This window comes from Megascapheus bottae, chromosome 5 (genome assembly GCF_031878675.1).
Source record: "Megascapheus bottae isolate mThoBot1 chromosome 5, mThoBot2.hap1, whole genome shotgun sequence".
Classification (NCBI taxonomy): domain Eukaryota; kingdom Metazoa; phylum Chordata; class Mammalia; order Rodentia; family Geomyidae; genus Megascapheus; species Megascapheus bottae.
In genome coordinates, this window is record NC_143513.1 from 13,225,652 (window position 1) to 13,248,953 (window position 23,302).

At 33.5% G+C, this 23,302-nt stretch overlaps 1 protein-coding gene across 8 annotated transcripts in view; it reads right to left on the reverse strand.

The window, feature by feature from the left end:
• Positions 1-23,302, reverse strand: part of Dgkb (diacylglycerol kinase beta) — a 624,803-nt gene that overhangs the window by 337,294 nt on the left and 264,207 nt on the right. For all 8 annotated transcript variants that reach the window (XM_090332713.1, XM_090332719.1, XM_090332717.1 and 5 more), the window contains one exon: positions 22,112-22,272. In XM_090332713.1, coding sequence (XP_090188839.1) covers positions 22,112-22,272 — 161 coding nt within the window. The remainder of the gene's footprint in view (positions 1-22,111; positions 22,273-23,302) is intronic.

The following is a 23,302-nucleotide window of genomic DNA, read 5'->3' on the forward strand; positions in this document are numbered from 1 at the left end:
TACTTCCTTCATTTTTCTCACCATCCTCTTCAATCTGCCTCCAGTGTTCAGTGTTTTAATCTCTTTGTCACATTTTTCTAAAATTTTGTTTTGTTTTTCTCTGTTGCTTTCTGTGATGTGAAAGTCATTAAAACTGTTTGCCTGTAATTCAGTTTCCCTCCTTCTGGGCACCATCAGAAATCATGGGTGGCTATGTAAATTGCTACGGGGAAATAAAGCTAAATCAGAATAACACAAGTATATGTATGGATATATATATTCAGATATATATATATATATATATATATATATATGCAGAGTTTTGAACTCAGGGTCTTATGCTTGCTAGGCTAATTATCTATCACTGGAATCACACCCCTACTCCTGTTCTGCCACTGATTATTTTTTGAGATGGAATCTCACTTCCTGCGTTGGTGATTAGAACCACAATCTACCTACTTGCTATTTCTCAACCTCATTTATATCACAGGAACGTTCTTTTTTTTAAATTTAATTTTATTGTGAAGGTGATGTACAAAGGGATAATAAAAATATATGCAAGTTTATAAGTACATTTCTTATTGAACATTGTTACCTCCTATTGAATCTTTTCTTTCTGAAGAAATCTAGGCTCAAGAATTTCACTGCTGTGCCTGTCTTGAACCTCAATCCTTCCAGTTTCAAGATTTAATATACCTTGCCATGACAGGTGCATATCCCTGCAAGTGTTTGAGAAGACTTTGCATGTTGTAGGCTGTCCTAAGATTATAGGTGCAGCTACTAGCCCTAGTACAAATACCTTTGAGAGTGTATGTGATTCACCATAAAGCTGTGGAGACTAACTATTTTAGTTTGTGAAGGAGGAAGATGTAGATCAGAGAATCCTGGCAACACATGGTGGAAACATTTGTTGAATAAGATATCAACTACTATTGCTTTTTAATGCACTCTGATTTTGAGAATTTGACACGTTACAAGAGGATGCTGTAAGAATATTTTCAAAGAACAGAACAGATGTAAAAATTGGCATAGCAAGATTCGTGTAACTTGCTGCAGAATAAATCCTGTGGTCAGAGGCAGTACAGAAGAGTCTATTCATTGGCGGTGGGCAGAATAGCAAGGAAAGACATGTATAAGTATTTTGAGCTGTGCAAAAAGTTCAGTAAAAATGGAATCAGTGTATGTAGATTCCCAATATCTGTGTTTGGGAAATTATGCCAAGAAAGAAGAGAGCACAGGATAGAACTGGAGAGTTTGAAGTAGGAACAAAAGATTCATAAAGAGAAGTCCTTGGTGTTCGAACAGAAATTGTATCCTCAGCTTCATACAGAGAAAGGTGAAGTTGAGATGAATTTGTCAAAATAGAGGTAGATTAAACCTCAGATTCTATGAAGAATAATGTGCAGATACAGAAAGTACTCCACTCAAAAAAATAACAAACCCACGTCTTTTCAGAAGGTTGTGCTAAATTACTAAATGTCTGCCACAGATGTGGCTCAAAGCCTCAACAGTTTTCACCACACATCTCAAAATCAAAATTCACAGCATCTGCTGAACACAATTTAAAAATCAGATTTGCTGAAAGAATCCCTATCTTTTATTTTCTCGTAGACTTATTTGATCACCGTGGTCCTAATCCACCTTTAGGAAGTGTTGGGGACAGAAGGCAGTGGTTATCATGGTTATAAATTAGTAATTAAACAGAGAAACCATGTGGAAACAACATCAAGAACTCTGAACACCTCCTGAAAATGAGAATTTCTTAATCCAGAAAGTCTGGACTCAAACCATTCTCTAGTGAATTCACTGGAATTATGAGATTATCTCCCTTGAAGAGGACATCAAAGTACTGAGTGCTACATATCTTGGTTATTCTGGCCAAACATTATACATGGAATGTATATATTTTTAACTATAGTCCCTTAAAAAGAAACGTTATTGTGTGTACTATTAAAAATTCAAGAAGTCTATAATAAGGAAATAAAGGTGAAACAAAGATATTTTATAAAGATAAATAATAAAGATAAATAATAAAGATAAATAAAAATTAAATCTAGATATTGGAAAAATGAATAGGACCTGCACTCAGGATGGAGAAAGAAGCTGTAGGGCCACATAGTGCAAAACAAAAAGGAAAAATCCATCATTTGAAATGGTTAAACATTGTAAGGCTGCTGGCTGCAGAGCACTGGGTTAGTTTGATGAGGCCCAATGACTGCACAGTTGTTGGCCTATTTAGACATCTTGGCATGGTCCTTACATAAAAAGCATGAAGACTGAGTAGTCAGAGTTGGCCTGAGAAGAATCCATGACATGGTGATGGAGACAGATGACATGGGAACAAATGCAGATACCAATATTGCTAACCCCGGAGATACAGTCCCACAGTACATATAGATTCCACTTAAGACACAGGGGAGAAGGAGTCCTAGGTAGACAAAAGCAAACCCAAGCCCACTAAAACTCTTTAAAACATAGACAGTCATTGATGAAAAAAGAGGAACATTTAGTTAATAGGAAATGAATTCAGAAAATGTCAGGAAAAAAAGCTCAAAAAGAATTTGGTCAAAGATCCTTAGCACAGGTCGAAACTTTCTTAATAAGGACCAAGAAACACAACAAATCAGAAAAAAGTCTGGATAAGTGGGACTGCATTAGACTGCAGAGCTTCTGTATGGTAAAGGACATAGCTAGTAAATTTATTAGGAAGCCTATTGAATGGAAGAAAATCTTCATTAACCATACAATGGACAAAGGTCTCATATCTGAAATATATCAGCAGCTCACAAAATGGAATCACTCCAAAACTAATCTCCAAACTAACAACCATCCCATTAAAAGATGGGCCAAAGACTTAAAGAGAGTCTTCTCTGAAGAAGAAATAAAAATGGCCTATAGACACATGAAGAAATGCTTGACATCTATGGTCATAAAAGAAATGCAAATCAAAACAACTCTAAGATTTCACCTCACTCCAGATAGAAAAGCCAGGATCTAAAAAACTAATAACAACAGATGCTGGAGATGATGTGGCCAGGAGGAATCACTACTACACTTTTGATGGGAGTGCAAACTCGTTAAACCACTATGGAAATCAGTATGACTCAAAAGACTAAACATAGAGCTCCCCTATGACCCAGCAATTCCACTACTGGGCATTTACCCAATCATCCAGAAACAAGGACATACTAAATCCACTAGCACAATGATGTTCATTGCAGCACTATTTATCATAGCAAAGATATGGAACCAACCCAGATGTCCCTCAGTTGATGAGTGGATGAACAAGATGTGGTATTTGCACACAATGGAATTCTATGCTGCTGTCAGAAAGAATGACATCGCCCCATTTGTAAGGAAATGGAAAGACTTAGAAAAAATCATATTAAGTGAAGTAAGCCAGACTCAAAGGAACGTATAGGCCCAATAGTCTCCCTCATTTGTCATAATCAGTAGAAACCTTGGGCTCTCCTAGCAGAGATTTATAATAGAACAAAATCTAGAGACTTAAGGTCAAATAGTATGACAGTTAAATGTAAGGTCCTCCAGGATAAGGAAACAAAAGCCATATGATGAGTGATTGTTGTCCTTTAATGTACTGTGTTATCTCTCATCTCTTTTGCTATCCCTTGGTTATCTCATATTACAATATTTCACCTTGTTATCTGATATAATTTATATGTGCTTAATTGGCTATTTGAAATTGGATAGGAAAGGGGGAAATCAAGATGAGCGGGAGGAGGGAATTGGGGACCATGTCATGAGAAAGGAAGGGTATGAATGTGTGTGAAGTAATGCACCTTCTATCTGGTAAATATAATATAACCCTTCTATTAATTACAATAAAAAAAAGAATTTGGCCAAAGACCCATGAATCAAGTGACAGAACAAGGAACATGATTCTGAGGGTGTCTTCAAAGTCCCAAATTCCAACTGAGCCAAAAGTAGTCCATACTTGTTTTTACAGTCTAATTTCAGTGTAAAATAGCCACTAGTTGGAGTTGGGCTTTAGTTCTGTGACTCCCAAGCATGTCTAACCAAAATAAATTTTCATTTTTGTGAATCTCTTTTCCTCTTTCTTCCAAGAAGTATTTTTGAATATACTTTAAGCCATCATGCTTTTATGAACATTGTTCCTTTATTTGTCACTAATATCCCTATCTGTCTTTAGCTTTTGGGATCAGCTATAAATTCAGTTCTAACTATAAGATGAACAGTGCAGAATAAAATATATGGATATGGATTCAAAAGGTCAAAATTCCCCTTTTCTGTTTCTTTTGCATATTCTGTGCTACCATGTACACAGTGCAGACCAAGTGTTGCATCACTCATTTTTGCTTATTCCTTTTATTATATTTTCATTTTCCCGCCTGTTGTCAAAGAATGCACAATGAACCTGCTGTACTAAATGCTCTAATCATTAAAAAATTCAGATATTAATTTTCAAGATTTTCATTTTTGTACATAGGAGATAAAGTCTACACACTTATTTCTGTCTTTAAAGGGGAAATGGTAAATGTAATAAAATGAATATGCATTACAATTAAATTATGATAATATGATGAAAGAATTAAGATGAATTGTTAATCATTAGATAGCAGATTACAACTTTCCTATGGAGAAAATAATACCTTACATATATAATGAATAATATTACACTTGGGCTAATATGGTTGTAAGTTAATTATAGACTACACAGCTGATTTAGTTTCATTTACCTAAGGAGCTGTTCTGACCCTGTTGCAGATTAATTACATCTTCAGGAACACACTCTCATTTATCATTGTCACTTGGCACATTATAGCTCTTAGCAAGAGTATAGGGCTTTCTGTAATGTGAAAAAGATCCTTAGCTGAGATACATTTTGTGAGTCTCATCATTAAAAGTACATGACAGCAAAAGCCAGGTAAGATTAAATTAGCCATGGGACATTAGGAACGTACATGTCCCAGAAAAGAAATTACTATAAAAAGTAGAGATTTTTAAAATCATTCACATCAAGATACGCTTCTACTAGATTTTAAAGCACGTAGGGGAAGATTTCATTGTATTCTTTGTCATAGACTCTGTTACAACTAACCAATAGCATCTAAATTCTCCCAAACATGCTCAACCTTTCCTTCTTTGCAAGCAATAAAGGCTAGCTTTGTCCCATTTCTGAAGACTCACCTGGGCCTTGCGTCTCTCCAAAAACCTTTTGAACATCCTGAGTTTCTCTTTACAATTTTACTAAATATTAACCATACATTAACTCCTTACTTTCCATTATCTACTATTCCTCTAGCTTTCCTTTGAATCTGAGATTTTGAAGTCACGAATATAAATTATTTAAGTATGTTTACTTTTTACGTATTTCTTTTGCTCTTTCTCTTGCTTGCATTTAATTTAGAACTCTCATTGTGGTTCAAAGCTAGCTGGCAATAAAGACTGTATCCATTGACAGTCAAGACACAGTATGTCAGGAACCACAGATTGATTCTGGAGGAGAATCTGAAGCTGAGCAAAAGCCAGAAAGTGAAACAAATTCTGGAATTCATCTGCATAATCTGTAGTCACTGGAAGGTAAAAGAAGACAAGAGTGAGAATCAAGAGTGGGGGGCAGGGAAGAGGGGAGAATGAGGGAGGGAGAGATGGAGAGAGAGTGGAAGGGGGAAGAGAAAGATTCAGATGCAGAGAAAGACAGAGAGGAGGAATAGTATAGTTAGTGACAACTGAGGTGAATCTGAGATACTGGGGAACTAGGGAAAAAATATAAGCCTTAGGAATAAATCAAAGATAAACTCACCAGCATTACTTGGTAAGTTGTGTATATTTGTGAAGTGCCAGAAATATATGTAGATATTGGTTTTGAGAATTTTGTCATCAATTAGAACGTATAAGATAGGACATATAGGATAACCAAATTTTTAAAAAGGAAAATAAATTGAATTCTCTTTCATTGTTTCCCTATGATTGTAAATAAAAGATAGCATCTAATATGTTTTGTCTTTTTTAAGTGTTTAAAATTAAATCGAGCATTTTATCTTCAGGAACTAGACATTCTTGTCTATAATGGAGATAAAGAAAAAAAATTCTCCTGAAATGCAGAGAACAATTGCTCTCTCTTTATATGTACATATATTTACATTTGAACATTTAAATTACAGAATAATTACTTTGTAGTAAAGCAATTGGAAAATATTAGCGATTACGTGTGTAATGTGTTTTTTTGCAAATTTATTAATGTGGTGAAAATAGCAATTGCATCTTATTCTATTTTAGTTTTTTTTATTTGAGGGAAAAGATACATTAATAGTTTTGAAAGAAATCCCATTATTATACATTGTTCCCCATTTAGTAAAACATACATTGTAACCATTTGTTTCCTTAGTGTATTTATTTGCCAAAGAGTTTGAAATGTTGTAGCCAACAAAATAGAAACAGAACACACTATAGGAAAGTAGCTGTAATTGAAAAGGATATAAAATTTTATGTATAAAATATCTTTTTGCGTTAATACCAAATATTCAAGATTAAGGATCTTTTCATTAGTCATAATTTGCCCAACTTAGTATTTCTTGGATTAATAACTACTTTCAGAAACTAATTTCTTACTAAAGCAACACCTTTTTACTGTGGTGTAGAGTTGATTTTCCAGCCATGATAAAATATTCCAGCATATACCAGTTTGAGGCTAAAGTGGTTGCTGCTAAGAAATAAAAAATAAACAGTAGCTAATGTGACTATGGCTTTCTGTAGGAGTATGTCAGGTTTTCAACTGTATAGTCACATTTCACTTAAGGGGCACACAAACAACTATTAATTCAACTATTAATTATTATTAAATGACAGAATTATCTTTAGATCCATTGAATTTGACCTAAACAAGTTCAGTTTAACCTGTAAGACAAGTATGTGGAGATTATATGTTTAGGAGACTCATAGTCTGTGGCTGTTCCTGAGCCACAGAATGCATGAGATCCAAATCTGAGAAGAAAAAAAGTTGACTAGCTAGTAAGAGTAAAAGTCACATTTCCAACTTCAGTACTGCCCCCAAACAAAACAAATAAACACAAGAAACATAAAATTAAGTTTCAAAATCAATCATATTCAGGGCACAATTTTGTTTTCAAGATCAATCCTCTCATTCCCAAATTCAACCTTCCTGCTCAGTCCGTAAACATTACTAACTACAGTGAATATAGTCATTTTATCCTTTCAATAAAGCCTTAGAAAATGTGCCTTGTGGAAAGGGCTGAGCACTGAAGAAATTCTGGTCTGTAATTTATTCCACTAATATTAAATTTATGATTATGAGAGTTAAGTACTCATATTTTTTCTGACACTGGCAGAATAAGAGGCTCTTAGCGACTGACCAAGGCTGAGGGATCTTAAATCATAGCCATGTAGATATCCATTTGATAGGATGATACAAGAAATGTAGTAAAAGTCCACTTGTCTTGTCAGATTTCTTGTGGACTTGGGGAACATTTCCACAATGAGTATAGGTCTATTCTGACTTCAGAAGAACTGATGTGGAGAGGAACTTCATGTTCATGTTGTCTTTCACTTTTGTGTGTGATGCTACTATGTTTCCCATAAATTCTGCAAATGGAAAAAAAAATGAAAGGACTCTTCCAGAAGCCTGTGCAATTCATAATGCCCTCACCGGGCTTTTGTCATAGTGCTGACTTCTTTGTTGAAGAGTGTCCAAATTGGAAGTTACTAAGATGATTAATAGCTGGCACCGAATCAATATTCGATGTAGGGAAAACAGAATTGGGCTCACATGAGCCCTCTTTTGTGGCTGAAGACCTACTGGGTGTCAGGCAAGCAAAATAAAATTTATCTTAGTAGAAGCACTTCCATGGATGTATTCTTTGCACTGCTCAAACTCCGTCTCAGGTACCTAGGAGTTGAGGGAGACACTAGCAAGTATTCATTTCCCAAAATCACCTGTATCTTCAGTTGCAAAGATGATCCACTTAGAAGAAACAAGCTTGTCCAAATCTTCAATTAGTTTTAAATGAATTATGCTCAAAACACTAATTCCAGTTACTACTTCTACTAAAGTCTGTGTCAGAAAGAATTGTGTTTTATCCACCATAAATCAAATTAAGAAAATAATACTGGTGTTTGTGCATTTGTTTTTATATCTCCCAAACAGCATTTTCATTACAGAATAGACAACAGTTTTTCATATATTCCCTGAATATATTTATATTTGACTTTTGGAAATAGTTTAACTTAGTATCATAAAAGACCATAAGATAAATAGTCTAACAATTTAAAGTGAAAGAAATTAGCTCACGAAACCACTACTTATTAACATCTTATCTGTCTAGATGCAGGGAAAGTGTATGTGACGTTCTTCGGGTGGAATGCTTATTCAGGAAATGGAGTAGGCACTCAAAATATGAGTGGAAAGAATAAATGACCTCTTTTGTGCCTACACACACAAATGAGCTCTACTTTACTAAATCTGCATTAGTCAAATATGTACACATATGCATGTATGTATAATTCTCAGAAGTTAATAAATACATGCCAAATAATATCATTTATGAATCCTATGTAATGAGCATCAAGGGTATATTTCCTTAATGTGGTTAAATATAATCTTCCCTTGGTTAACTTTTTTTGCCTTAAGCTTTTCTTTCCCTGATATGGACATAGTATTCTTTCCATTGTAATGTGATATGTGCCACATGAGCAAATAGAATGTCATTTGTCAAAACAAAACAGAATTTTAAAATATTTAAAATGGCTGAGCATTGGTGGCTCACACCTGTGATCCCAGCTGCTTAGGATGCTAGGTTTTGAAGATCTTAGTTCAATGCTAGACTAAACAGACAAATCTGAGACTCTAATGTCTAATTCACCTGAAAACTTTTGGGCTAGAAAGCCTAGTCAAGTGGCAGAATGTCAGCTGTTAGTGAAAAAGCCAATCAAGATCATTATGTTACCCTAAATTCAAGCTCCACTACTGACAAGAAGAAGGAAGAGGATGAGGAGGAGAAGGAGGAAGAAGAGAGGAGGAGGGAGTAGGAGATGGAGAGGCAGGAGAAATGAAGAAGAAAGACAGATGGGAAGGAAGGGTGGAAGGAAGGAAGGGAGGGAGAAGGAGAGAAATGGAGAGCAGGAGAGAGAGAGAGTAAGGAAGGAGAGAGAGAGGAAGAAAGGGAGGGAAGGAGGGAGGAAGGAAGGAAAAAAGGAAGGAAGGAAGGAAGGAAGGAAGGAAGGAAGGAAGGAAGGAAGAGACTTGATGGGGGATTCCCATAAATTGGACTGCAGCTTGATAAAGAATATAGTAAATAGGAATCTCTTCTTCCTATGCAATACAAAACGTGATTCCCTTCCTGTTCTCCCACGGGGAGTTGACATGTAGTAGGAACTTTCTAGTTTTCACATGTGTGGGCTGGCTATCAGCATTTGTAACTAGAATGTGACCCTCCTGTTAAAGCCATAAGCATAAGAATATGATCAGGCAGGGTCACGTTTTGTTATGGATAGATCATCCAGGAAACTTGAGATCTTGAGATGTCTACTGAACAAGAAGTAGCCAAAGAAAAAGGTAGACATTAAGAAAACACTTGGGTGGAGAACATGTGAAATAGAAGAATTTGACATCACTAATCCAGGCAGTTCAACACAGACAAGTTCTATGTGAAAAATGTTAAATAATACAATACAAAACAGTACAGTACAAAACATATCTCCATCTAGCTGTAAATTAATGGTTCTATGTAATGTACACCTGTATATTACAGAGCTTTTCTATCATAGTACTTTGCTTTTTAGTTGGAGAGGAGTGGAAAGGAGGAGATGAGTCCTAAGACTTGAACTCAGGGCCTAGTTGCTGTCCCTGAGCTTTTGTGCCTAGGAAAGTTCACTACCACTTGAGTCACACTCCATTTTCATCATGTTGGTGGTTAAATGGGAATAATGGTCTTAAAGACTTTCCTGACCCATTCTCCAACAGCTAGCCTCAGATCTCAGCCTCCTGAGTAGCTAGGATTGGAGGCATAAGCCACTGACATGCAGCAGTATTTTGCATTTTTAAACTAAATCCTTTAATTGAAATAATTGTCCTACAGGTATAGAAACGTACAATGAGGGAAAACTGATTTTGTCTCTGTTGTCTTCAAAATGAATTACTTTTTACCTTTAAGAGTATCCAGGACATAGAGATCATCCACTTATGTAATTAAATAAAATAAATGTTGTACAAATGAATAAAAGGGAAAGACTCAAGAAAGCATGAAACAAGCAGAAAAAGGATGGCAGCATTTGTAATTGACTAAAACTCCTTACAATTTCAAATAAACAGTGAAACAATTGAACAAAAGGAAGGGTAAGGATTATGTTTGGAAAGCTTAAATGCAATTTAATAATCATGTTTTAAAGATTATCCATAGTACCACTCTATCAATAAATATATAAAAGGAGTAAACAGCCATTTCTTTCAGTACTCTGTGCAAAACATGAACTGTGCTAACATAAGACTATCTTGCTAGATAAGCTTCCGCGCTTTTGAATCTGTCCTGAGAGCTGGAGCTGCAAGGGACACTTGTATTCAAGTAACTGTATTCAAGACACTCATATTCAAGTGGATTCTGTAACTTATTAAGTCTTAACTACCTCTTTCCAGTCAGTCTCTGTATTCTCTACTTTCACAAAAGAAGATTCAAAGAAACTAGGTTCAAGTATGAATAATTGTTGTTTAACTTTACACTTTTAATATTTATTTTCTGGTTATGTAGCACATTGAAATTAAGGAGATCAGATTATATGTTAATGGCTTTTGTAATCTTTGTCTTATTTGGAATAGAGTTTTAGAATTGGGATTAGTAGCTCACAAGGTACTCACGTTATCAACCTTTATGATATTGTTCATTTATTCTCCAAAAGATTGTTGTAAATTTGCAGATCATCACACAATGTAAATATGTATGTATATATATATATGTATACATTAGGCATTGCTAGTTGTAATTTTGATAATCTAAAAGAAGACATATAATCAGTTGCATAGTTTTACTTTTCAGTTTTTAAAACATCAGGAATATTTTATTCATCATTGTTATTGTCATTTTTGTTATTATTGTTATTGTTGTTATTTGATGACACTGGAATTTAAACTCAGGGTCTACTGCTTGCTATGCAGGTGCTCTATTATTTCAGTCACATGTCCTGAGAGCTTTATAACTGCATTATTTTTGCAGGTAGGGTCTTATGTTTTTTATCTAAGGCCTCTATCTTCCTGCTTATGCCTCAGAGTAGTTGGAGTCTTAGATCTGCCATACTCTGCTTGAAATGAGACACCTACTCTTTTGCCTGAAGTGACCCCAAACTACAATCTTCCAGACCTTTGCCTATTGAATAGGTTGAATTACATGGGACACAACACTAGGCCTAATAATGTTAACAATCTTTTCATATGTTCATTCATTATAATTACCATTTCATTATTATATTCTATTTTCCTATTGTGTGCTTCTAGTTGGTTTTGGAATCCCATAGATTAGTTTATTAAACATATTCATTTATTTGTGCTGGAAATATTTTCTGTGACCATCAGCAATCACAGAAAAGTTAATTTAAATGTTTTTGACTTTTTAATTAAATGAGAGATTGAGAAAACTTTACTAATTTCTTTAAAAAAATTTTATTGTGGGGGCTGGGAGTTTGGCCTAGTGGTAGAGTGCTTGCCTAGTATGCACGAAGACCTGGGTTCAATTCCTCAGTACCACATACATAGAAAAAAGCCAGAAATGGTGCTGAGGCTCAAGTGGTAGAGCTCTAGCCTCGAGAAAGTCCAAGGACAGTGGTCAGGCCCTGAGCTCAAGCCCAGGACTGGCAAAAAAAAAAGTTATTGTGATTATAAAGATGATAGACCAGGAGTGACAGTTATATAAATCAGATAAAGAGTACATTTCTGTTTTCTCTCCTTCCGTGGGGGGAGGGAAATGGGGACCAAGACATGAGAAAGGATATCAATGTTTGTGATGTAGTATACCTGCTATCTGGAGAATATAATGTAACCCTTCTATTAATTACAATAAAAATATATGGAAAAAAGAAAGATAATAAAAATAAAAATAATAGAATCTTTTGTATTAAAAAAAGAGTACATTTCTGTTTGACAAGTCACTCCTCCCTTGCTCCCTCTCAGTTTTGTAACTAATTTCTTTATAGGTTGAAGGTCTCCTGTCTTCCTCAGGCAAGTTTCTTCTCTTGTTAGATGACAGAAGCTTACTTTTTCATATTATTTAATATGTTCATTATCTTTATTTTATTGTTTGCTATCCACTTCACATGAGTATGATATATAAATGCATATTTATTTTCATTCAAGTGAAATGCAGACAGATCTTTTCTTGCAACTTGCATTGTCCTTTCTCACCAACATTCTGCACGTTCAGCATCTAGCCAATTGTTTATTTCTGAATATCTGTGGTTCGGTGAGTTTAGCCTTTATTCAGCTCTATTTCCTTTCATAGCACATCATTTTACTTTATGAAACTGGGATATTTAGCACACATTAAAAATGATCACTAGAAAAGCATCGATAACTTCAAATAATATGAAGGTATTGTGATTTATCAAAACAATAGCCAATCAGTCCTATTAGAATTTACAATATCAATAGGCCAATATATGAATTAATTTGGGGAACTTGATCTCTTAAAAATATCAAACCTTTTCCAACAAGTACTTAACATTCATTTCTATTAGGAAGGTTTCTATTATAACTCTGTAAAACATTGTTTATGTTATCTCATATTAACTCATTTCTACATAAAGTAAAATTTGGTATTTTATAGGTTTGTTTATATTGTTAACTAAATTTTACTCATATTAACATAGTAAATGGTGATATTAAAAGAACTTATGGTTTGTAACACTGTATGCTTCCAGTATTCATCACTTCATAGTGTATTTTGAATATAATTTTTAGCGAGTGTATGTGTAAAATGACTATATATCACTTCCACTTTATAATAATAAATTTGATCTCTTTTAACTATTTATGTGACATTAAAACGTTTCATTAACTCAGTTTTCTGAGTTGCATTGTTTTTGAGTCTTATTTGGGATTCTTCCAATATGCCAGAGTTAATCAAATATTAACTATAGATTTATACAGAAGGTAGTAACTTTCACATTTCTTCCAATTAGAAATCAACAATAAAACCTGGTAATTGTTGTTTATATTTATATAAGTGCAATTGTGATCATTCTGCCCCATCTGGACATTTATGAAATTATTCCTTTATGGATTAATTATGAAGTGGATGAAACTTGCTTTCAGAAAGGGCTCTCCCACTAAGCAGCACCCTTATCCTGCAAAGTGGGTCAATGTCCTGAAATACCATATTTGAATATATTTGATATATACTTAATTAGGAGTTTTTACACTTATATTCATGGGTGAACTTCCCTTTGGTGGCCTTAATTATGAGATGTAAGTATTAAAATTTCTTGTTGTGTAAAATAGGAAAATATACTAGTTAATTATAAACTATATTGTTTCAGTCTTTGTAATTTTTTAACTCCATTTTTATATCTTTTCCTTTGTCAAGAACCATGATTCCTAAAGCTGTGAGCACAGCAATACTGACATCACCAGCTTGGGAGCAGGCACCCTTCTTTGCCTTGTCAAGCCCTGCCCATAAGCCTGATTCATCTCTCAGTCTGAGAACACTGATTTAAGTACATCACAACTCTATCTCCAGCAAATTTCAGTTATTTATATTTGGATGGATGGCAAAATGATCCAGGTTTTCTATATGACAAATTTTATTGCCAGTAAAACAAATGCTATATTTGTATTTATTTAAGTATTTGCCATAGCTGTGTAATTATAAATTCTAATTTCTGTTAAGAAACAGTATTGTCATCTTTCCTGTATTTCATATCTATATTCATATCTATATTCCATGTATAAATCCACATATATTTCACATATAAATATATATTTTATAAATACTTATGTTTAATACGCAAATATACTTGTATTTAAAAGCATGTGGTAAGAAATACCTTTAAATATAATGTAATTTTATTTTTATATTAATTATTTTTTTTAATTATATCCTAATTCTTTGATTAATTTGTGAGGTATTTATTGCTTATTTATTTATTTTCTGCTATTGGGGTTGACCTCTGGGCCTTGAGCTTTTACTCAACAATTTGCTTAAGGCTAGTGCTCTTCTACCAGATTCACACTCCCACCTCTGGTATTTGCTGTTTAATTGAAGAAACAATGTCTGGAATTTGTGGGTACTTACTGTGTTCAAACCTCGATCCATGGATCTCAGCCTGTTGAATAGCTTGGGATTATAAAGATGAATTAAAAGTGCCTGGGTATAAATTGTTTGCTCTGAAAAGCTTTGACCATATCTAATTGTTTTTATATGGACCATGTTATGTAGTTATATACATTCATGTATAAATGAGCATATGTCTATAGATTCATTCATAGACATAAGGGTTTTATATATGGATATCTACATATTACACACTTTACACATGTTATGCATTTGCAAGTATGTGTTTATGTACAGGTTTATATGCAAACATAGATATATTATTTGTATGTTGGTGTATATTATTTATATATATGTAGTATCCATACTAAAAACAAGTCAGACATGATAAAATCCATAACTCAAATAATTTATTACATATACACATACATTCCTTTAAACAATTAAATAATCTTAATTTTGATTTTATTTTGATTTCATTTGAAGGTTATGACAATGCTCCATTGACATCTTTAGATTTCTCAATAATTTTCATTTGTTTTCATTGTTATCTTCAAGGAATTGTGGTCAAATAAATTATTTGCAATCTTTATACATTTCTAATTATTTAAAAAAATTTTAAATACTTTTCTGAAATATTGGCTTGTAGTTTTATTTCACTTTCATTATCATTTTTAGAGTTTTATCATCTACATTTTTATCTATTGGTTGTAATCCAATTTCAGTTATTATTTTTACAGGTATTCCTACAGACGTTTCTAAATGTTTTTGTTGTTACAACTATTCTCTCTCTCTCCCTTTATATATAATATATATATTTGTATATTATATATTTAAATCAGTGCCACTATACATATCTGTGGTTATATATATTCATACTATTTTAGATACTTAAAACATCTAGAACAGCTATCATTATTAATAATCAGTAATTTTACCATGTTTACCATATGTTTTACCATAATTATCTTTAATCATTATGATATGATCATTATAATCATTTGTATGAATGGCTTTTTACTTAGCTTATATTATCTTATATCTAAATTCTTAGAATAATTAGTAAGAGTCTTTGTTCATATTCTTTCTACAATATTAAAAGTTAGAAATTTTCCCTTGAAGTTTCACAGTATATAAGAATAGCATGAGTTATTTTCCTATGTAGTTTGCCAGTTTCCTTTTAATTTCATCTTGCATCCAAAAATTATCCAGGAATCTGTTCTAAAATTTCGAATGTTAGAATTCTTATATCAGCTTTATAAATATTTCCCATGATTAAATTATATCAATAATTTTTACCTTTATGATTACTACTTTTAAAAATAACATCTTTGGGCTACCTGTGTGGTTTTCAATAAATTTGTGAATATTCCTGAAAACATACACATTTCCTAAAGAATTTAATCTTTAAATGTCAATAGCTTCAAAAATCCCACACAATAGGCTGTATTTGGATGTTGGACTTAGAAAATCAAGACACTTAATCAGGAAGGTCCACACTGAAGGACAAAGGGACCAGAGCCAAAGGACACCAGTGGAAGTGTATTCTGTTATTACCATCCAGGACTCTTCAGGCACCACACTTCTCATCTTACTCAGGACAGGCCTTTCACTGTAATCTCCAAGGCTTCACTTGACCACTTAAGGGAAATCATTGTTCTAACTTTCTCTGCTAAAGCTGATAGCTCCAGAGCCTACTAGCTGCCAGCTTCTCTGGTCTGCATTGCTCATTTGACTCAGGACCCAAGTCAGCATGACTGAATAAAGATTATGCTATTTTTTTTATAATCTCTAATGAGATTAGAAAAATTCCTCCAAAACTTCCCTTCTGAAAGCCCATTGTATTTATGGAAGAGTGAATTGGTGTGTATTTCCTGATCCTAGCCTTATCTAACACCATTTCCAGTGTGCTGGTGATTTTGTTTCTCTGGATTAGTGGTCCAAATTAGACTATCTTGTACTATTTTGAATGGTAGAAGTGAGAAATGGCCTTTGTTTATTTCTGATTTGAGAAGAGAAGCTTTCAGTTCTCCACATTGAGTATGAAACACATTGTAGACAGATCATGGATGTCTGATTATGATGAAGTCATTCCCTTATATTCCCAGCTTCTTGAAAGTTCTATTTTGAAAAGATTTTTAATTTTGCTTACCAATGTGTGTGCCTCTGAGGAAATTATTGTATAATTTTGTACTCTTTATTCTATAATGTTAAGTGCCACATTAATGAATTTTCATGTGTAGAAAGATCCTTTTGTTGCATAGATACATCATAATTGTTCATGGTTTATAAGTCCTTTAATATGGTGTTGCCTTTGAAATGCTAACATTTTATTGAATTCCTTTTATATTTGAATTTATTAGGAATATTGGCTAGTAGTTTTCATTTGTAGAGTTCTCTTTGCCTGGATGTCATTGTGTGTGTTTCTCTTCTTCAAAGTTGGAGAAGACTTTGAAGATTGGTGTAAATTCTTCAAATGTTTGACAGAGTTTACCTATCATCTCTTACTTGGGTGAATTTTTTATTTGTTTTGTTCTTTGTTGAGTAGTTATGCATATTGATCCAAATTCCATGTTAATTATATATAGATAGATTTGTTCAATCTGTCCATGATCTAGTCCTGGTAAATCTATGTTTCAAACAATTTATCTGTATCTTCCAGATTCCCCAGTATATTTATGCATAATTGGTTGATGTAGTCATATATCAGTATTAATTTATTTGTGTCAGTATGAATATATGTGTACATATAAAGCTTTCTTACTCAAGGATAGCACTCTACAACTTGAGCCACAGCTCTACTTCAGGCTTTTTTGGGGGAGGAGGGTAATTATTTGGAGACAGACTCTCATGGACTTTGCTGCTAGGACTGATTTTGAACTGTGTTTTTCAGATCTCAGTTTCCTGATTAGTTTGGTTTACAGGCATGAGCCACTGGCACGTGGAACTTTACGTTTAGTTAATGATGCAACCTGCTTCTGTACTTTATTCCTATAGCTGTAGGAAATTGAAAATAGATGCTTATTTTCTTTGTTTCAGAAATTATCAGTTATGATGACAGAATTAGTGACATATATGAACCTGCTGGTGATATAGCTGATAGAAAAATTTGACCATGTACAAAATTTGAATAAAGGATGCTGGAGAGAAGTTATGGGAATTCATTGTGATAACCTCACTGTCTCAACTCATCATATATGCTTAGTGAATACAGAGACTCTATCATGCTCATTGTTGATCAGAAAACACAAAGGAGTGACAGTAATTCAGACTCAGCATATGATCCTTCACATTGATACAGGAAATCTAAGAAATCAGTATTAACAGAATATAGGATTTAGGAAAGCTAAAAGGAAGTTGAATCATTGTCCTCCATCCACCACAAGGCAGAAAATGCACCACTAACTGCACAATAACAGCATCAGAATACAAATCCATAGTTGCTATGTAATATCATGTACAGCTTCCAATTTTGAACAAAAACCAAAGAATAGGATAGGGTCTTGTATAATTAAGAAAATTAAATTAAAGTCTAGATGGGCCTCAAATGTTAGACTTAGCAAAAACTTGAAAACAGCCAAAATAATCATGTTAGAATATAGAAAGAATGAATACACGTTTAAGAATAAAACAAAAAGGCAGAAGAAATTACTCCCCAGACAAAAAAATACTAATTGAATAATTAGATATTATTTAAAAGAACCAAATTTAAATTATGGAGTTAAAATGAGTAATAATAATGAACAGAAGAGAAAATTGTAGATAATGAACAAAAACTAAAAAGAAGACAAATGTTCCCAAATTTTTGAATAGATAAAGAATGCTATAGACTACTACTCAATAACAGCAACTAAAAAAGAAAAATACTATTCATAGAGTTAATATGAGTAGCCTTCCAAAATCTTGTAGTGAGATCCCAAATGAAAGCGCATGATTCTTATGAAATTTCCAAAAAAAGAAAATAATAGAGGTAAAAAAAAAACTGTTTCCTCTAGCTGAAGAAATAAAACAGAGCTAACTACAAAGGGTGTACTGGGGTACTTGTTTATATGATAAAAATTCTAAATTTGGAAGGAGAAGGAAATCACAGGAACAACAGGAGAAAAGATGAACTCATATAACAATGATACTCAGAAAACATCATGTTAGAAGTTTACTTTACAGCTTGGGAGTGAAGAAGGGAGAGGGGAGGGATAAAAGAAATGTTCACATTACCTTACTTTTGTAATTGTAACCCCCTGCTCATCACATTTAAAATAAACAATAGAGAAAAATTTTACAAAATGAAATTTTTTCACAAAATCATTGAGAAGGGTTGTTTGTTTTATTTCTACCTAATCCATTAGGGTTTGGATTTGTTTCATTTTTTAAAGAATTGTACTTTATTGTCCAGGTAACATATAGAGGGATTGCAGTTACAATCGTCAGGTAGTGGGTGCATTACTTCTCAAATATTAACATTCCTCATGTTTTTTTCTGCCTTTCCTCCCACTCCCTCACCATCATCTTGCTTTCTCCCTTCACTTTCCTATTTCAAATAAACAAATAAATGGATATAACCTATACCAGGTAACAAAGTCAGATACAGAAACCACATGAGATTAACCATAGGGGAAAAAAAGAGAAAACAAATTACTTCACATAGTGCATTAAAAACAACAACCACAAAGATAAACCGCTTGTTTCCATATCCTAGATTTCATTTCATTTAGTCTCATCCTATACGACCTTATGTACAAAGATTTTGAGCTATTGTAATCCTCTTCTAGGAGAATCCTAGATGTATACTAATTATTACAAATGAGGGAAACCATGGAGCTTGTGTTTCTTTAAGTCTAGCTTACCTCACTTAATATGATTTTTTCTAAGTCTCTCCATTTTTTTATGAATGGGATCCTATCCTTCTTTCTCATGGCAGCATAGAATTCTATTGTGTATAAGTGGATCCAACTTGATCCATTCATCTACTGAGAGGCATCTGGATTGGTTCCATATCTTCACTATGGTAAATAATGCTGATATGAATATCTTTGTTCTAGTAAATTTAGTAAGGCCTTGTTTCTGGACGTTTGGGTAAATGCCAAGGAGTGGGATTGCTGGGTAATAGGGGAGCTCTATGCTTAGCCTTTTGAGAAACCACCATACTGCTTTCCAGAGCAGTTGGGCAAGTTTGAACTCCCACCAACAGTGTAGTAGTGATCCCTCTTGGCAACATCTCTCCCATCCCCCAGCATCTGTTGTTATTAGATTTCTTGATCATGGTCATTCTAACTGGAGAGAAGTGGGATCTCAAAGTTGTTTTGATTTGTATTTCTTTTATGGCCAGAGATGTCAAGCATTTCTTCATGTGTCTATAGGCCATTCTTATTTCCTTTTCATAGAAGTCTCTCTTTAAGTCTTTGTCCACCTTTTAATGGGATGGTTGTTTCATTGAGGATTTGTTTTTGAGTGATTCAGTTTTTTGAGCTGTAGGTATGTTTTAGATATGAGGCCCTTGTCTGTTGTATGGCTAGTGAAGATCTTCAATTCTGTGGGCTTTCTATTTAAATTGCTAGCTATGTCCTTTGCCATACAGAAACTATGCAGTTTAATATAATTCCATTTGTTATGACATGTCTGTGGGTTTATTTCTGGGTCTTCAATTCTATTCCATTGGTCCTCAGGCCTGCTCTTGTTTCAGTACTAAGCTGTTTTGATTACTATAGCTCTGTAATAGAGTCTGAATTTTGGTATTGATAGTCCCCTATGTTTCTGCTAAGGATTGTTTGTGGCTATAGAGGGGGGTCTTTTATTATTCCATATGAATTTTTGGATTGCTTCCTCTATTTCCTTAAAGAATGACATTGGGATATTGTTGGGTATTGCGTTGAATTTTTTCATATTTTTATTGTAATTAATAGAAGGGTTACATGATATTTGCCAGATAGGAAGTACATTAATTCACATACACTGATACCCTTTCACATGACTTGATCCCCATTTCCCTTCCCCCACCCCCACCCCTCATCTTGTTTTTCCCCCTTCCCTATCCAATTTCAAATAACCAAATACAAATATATCTGATATATGAGGTAACAAAGTGGGATACTGTAACAATATGTATTGCATTGAATTTGTAGATAGCCCTTGGCAGGATTGCCATTTTTCACGATGTTAATTCTTCCAACCCAGGAACATAGGAGGTTTTACCACTTCCTCAGTTCTGCTTTAATTTCTTTTTTCAGGTTTTTATTTTTTGTCAGTCCTGGGCTTGAACTCAGGGCATGAGCACTGTCTTTGGACTTTCTCCAGGCTAACACTCTACTACTTGAGCCAACGTATGTAGTACCAACTATTCGAACCCAGGTCTTCATGCATGCTAGGCAAGCACTCTATCACTAGGCCAAATTCCTGGCCCCTTTTTCAGTTTTTCAAAGTTTTCATCATAAAGGTCCTTTACATTCTTAGTTAATTCCTAAGTAATGTTTTGTATTTAGATTTCTTGTGTACTATTCTTTGATACCCTTAAATGTACATCCATATCATTTGTCACTTTGTGAATTAGAAAATAAGAAACAATATGGTACAGGTAAATTTATAGACACACTCAGATTAAATTGTCCATGGATACACACCGAGATACTCTGATACTAAATTCATAGACTCAACCGATGTGTTTATAGTCTTATTATGTATGTTTGTAGTTATGTTTGTATAATAGGCATGTATGTATGGGTATACGTGTGTGAATAACAGAGACAAAGAAGGAGATGTGACATTGTGGCATAAGATTTAAAGATGAGGGGTGAGGGTTAGGAGGAAGGAAATGGGCACCAAGACATGTGAAAGGGTATCAATGTATGTGAATTAATTCACCTTCTGTCTGGCAAATATCATGTAACCCTTCTATTAATTACAATAAAATATATATGAAAAAATTATCTGTAAAAATACTTATACTGATTATCATATATTAAATGGGGGGTGTCATGCTATATCTAATAGAGTTTACCTTCATAGCAATAAGGTAAGTTTATATATAAATGAAGCAAACTTAAATGATTATTATTATTTATTTTACCAGTCCTTGGGTTAGAGCTCAGGGCTGTTCAGTGGCCTTAGGCTTTCTCAAGTCCTAGTGCTCTATCACTTGAGCCACAATACCATTTCTGGTGTTTTGTTTATATGTGGTACTAAGGAATTGAACCTACAGCCTTGTGTGTATTAGTGATTATTCTATCACTAAGCTACACTCTTGTCCCAAATGATTAATTTTTTTACTTTTAGAAGATTTTCTTTATTATTGCAATTAATAGAGGATTTCATTATATTTGCCAGATAGAAGGTGCATTACTTCACAAACATTGTTACCTTTCTCATGATTTTGTTCCCATTTCCCTCCCCCAAATGGTTAATTTTTACGAAATGAATTTGGAATATTTGTGAACTTTCAAATAATATATTTTCCATGTAAGATTCTGAACAAAATGAAGTCCATCATGTGTTATCTGCTTATGAAGTATAGCATGAATTTTACTGATTTTTTAAGAGGATAAAGTGACATTTGCAACATTGCCTCAACATAAGATAAATGTGATACAATATCTTCACATTTTCATTATTAAGGTGGACTAGCTTACACTCTAACCACCCTAAGCTTCATTTTACTAATATAAATAGCAAAACGAATAATATCTTCCCTTTAACCTATGAAAAATTTATCCATTTTTCATACTTGAATTGAAATAAACTCAAAAGTTTTATTTGCTCATTAGAATGGATGTTTTGTGCACACATGCATAAAATTTATTTATAATCAATGAATCTTCATAGTGAAATAGTTTTCCTAGGGTGATTATAAAGGACAGGTTCACAAAATAAGATCTGGTGGAAAATCTTACCACTCCGATGGAAAAGTAGTTGTTGATGATGCTATAAGGCACTGGGTCTCCCTTCTCATCTTTGTCATTAGGAATGACTTCAAACTTCCACCTGTCCAGCAGGATTTCTGTGCTGCTTTCAATGTCTTTCAGGATTTTCATGAGATTCTCTCCTTCATAGCCTAAGGAAAAAAATTATCTTGAGACAAAAGCTAACAAATAAACCTGCTGTATTTGTACACATTTAACTCTGTTTATCCATATATGTTTATTCATAATATAAATTAAATAATACACTTAAAGACAACTCTGGCAAATAGAGAACTCACTCTACTCTTATTAATCTCATATCAAGAGTTTATCCTTAGCTTTCCTATGTAAGATATATTTTTCTTTTGAGAAATACATTTTTAATATAATTATTTGCTAAAGGAGAATTTCTATTGACTACTTAGACACAATTACATCAGTACATTTAAAATATACTTAAATATCTGTTTGCAACACTCTCCCCTGAGCTTCTTATCTACAAAGCACCACTTAAGCCCAGTTGGTGAGGTCAAAACCTGCCTCCATAATGCACTTATCCTCATGTTTTCTCTCTGTCAATATTGACAACTTTGAACCTCGCAAATACACATTATGTGTTTGTATATAAGTCTGATCATATAATATGGTTGCATAGTATTTCCTTGTCCAAAGTAACTAATTAAATAACTAAATTAAATAACTAATTTATAAGACAAAACTAGACACTGTCTAATTTTTGAAACTACTGTTGCAAATCAATGCAGAAACATCAGGCATATAGAATATGTTAAATACTGTTAAATGGACTTACAATATTAGATGCATAATGTAAGATGTATCTGTAGGATGCATAGAAACAACAGGTAGTGGTACAAATATAGAGTAAGGCTTTGAATTACACATTGAAAGAGGATGGCCACATCTCAGGTTCATAACAACAATGCTCATTCAACACAGCACTGGATGAACAGTGGGCCAAAAGGAGTGTGATAAGAGAGAATTTAGTGAAAATTAGCCATGGCAACTAGACCAACTTAAAATATTACCACTGGATATTTTCAAATATTTTTATAGATAAATATGAAAAAGTCTTCCAGCCAAGGAAAAATGTACAAGCAATAAACAAACCTATTTTGAGACTTCCAATATCTATAATTGAAAACTAACTCAAATATACTTCCA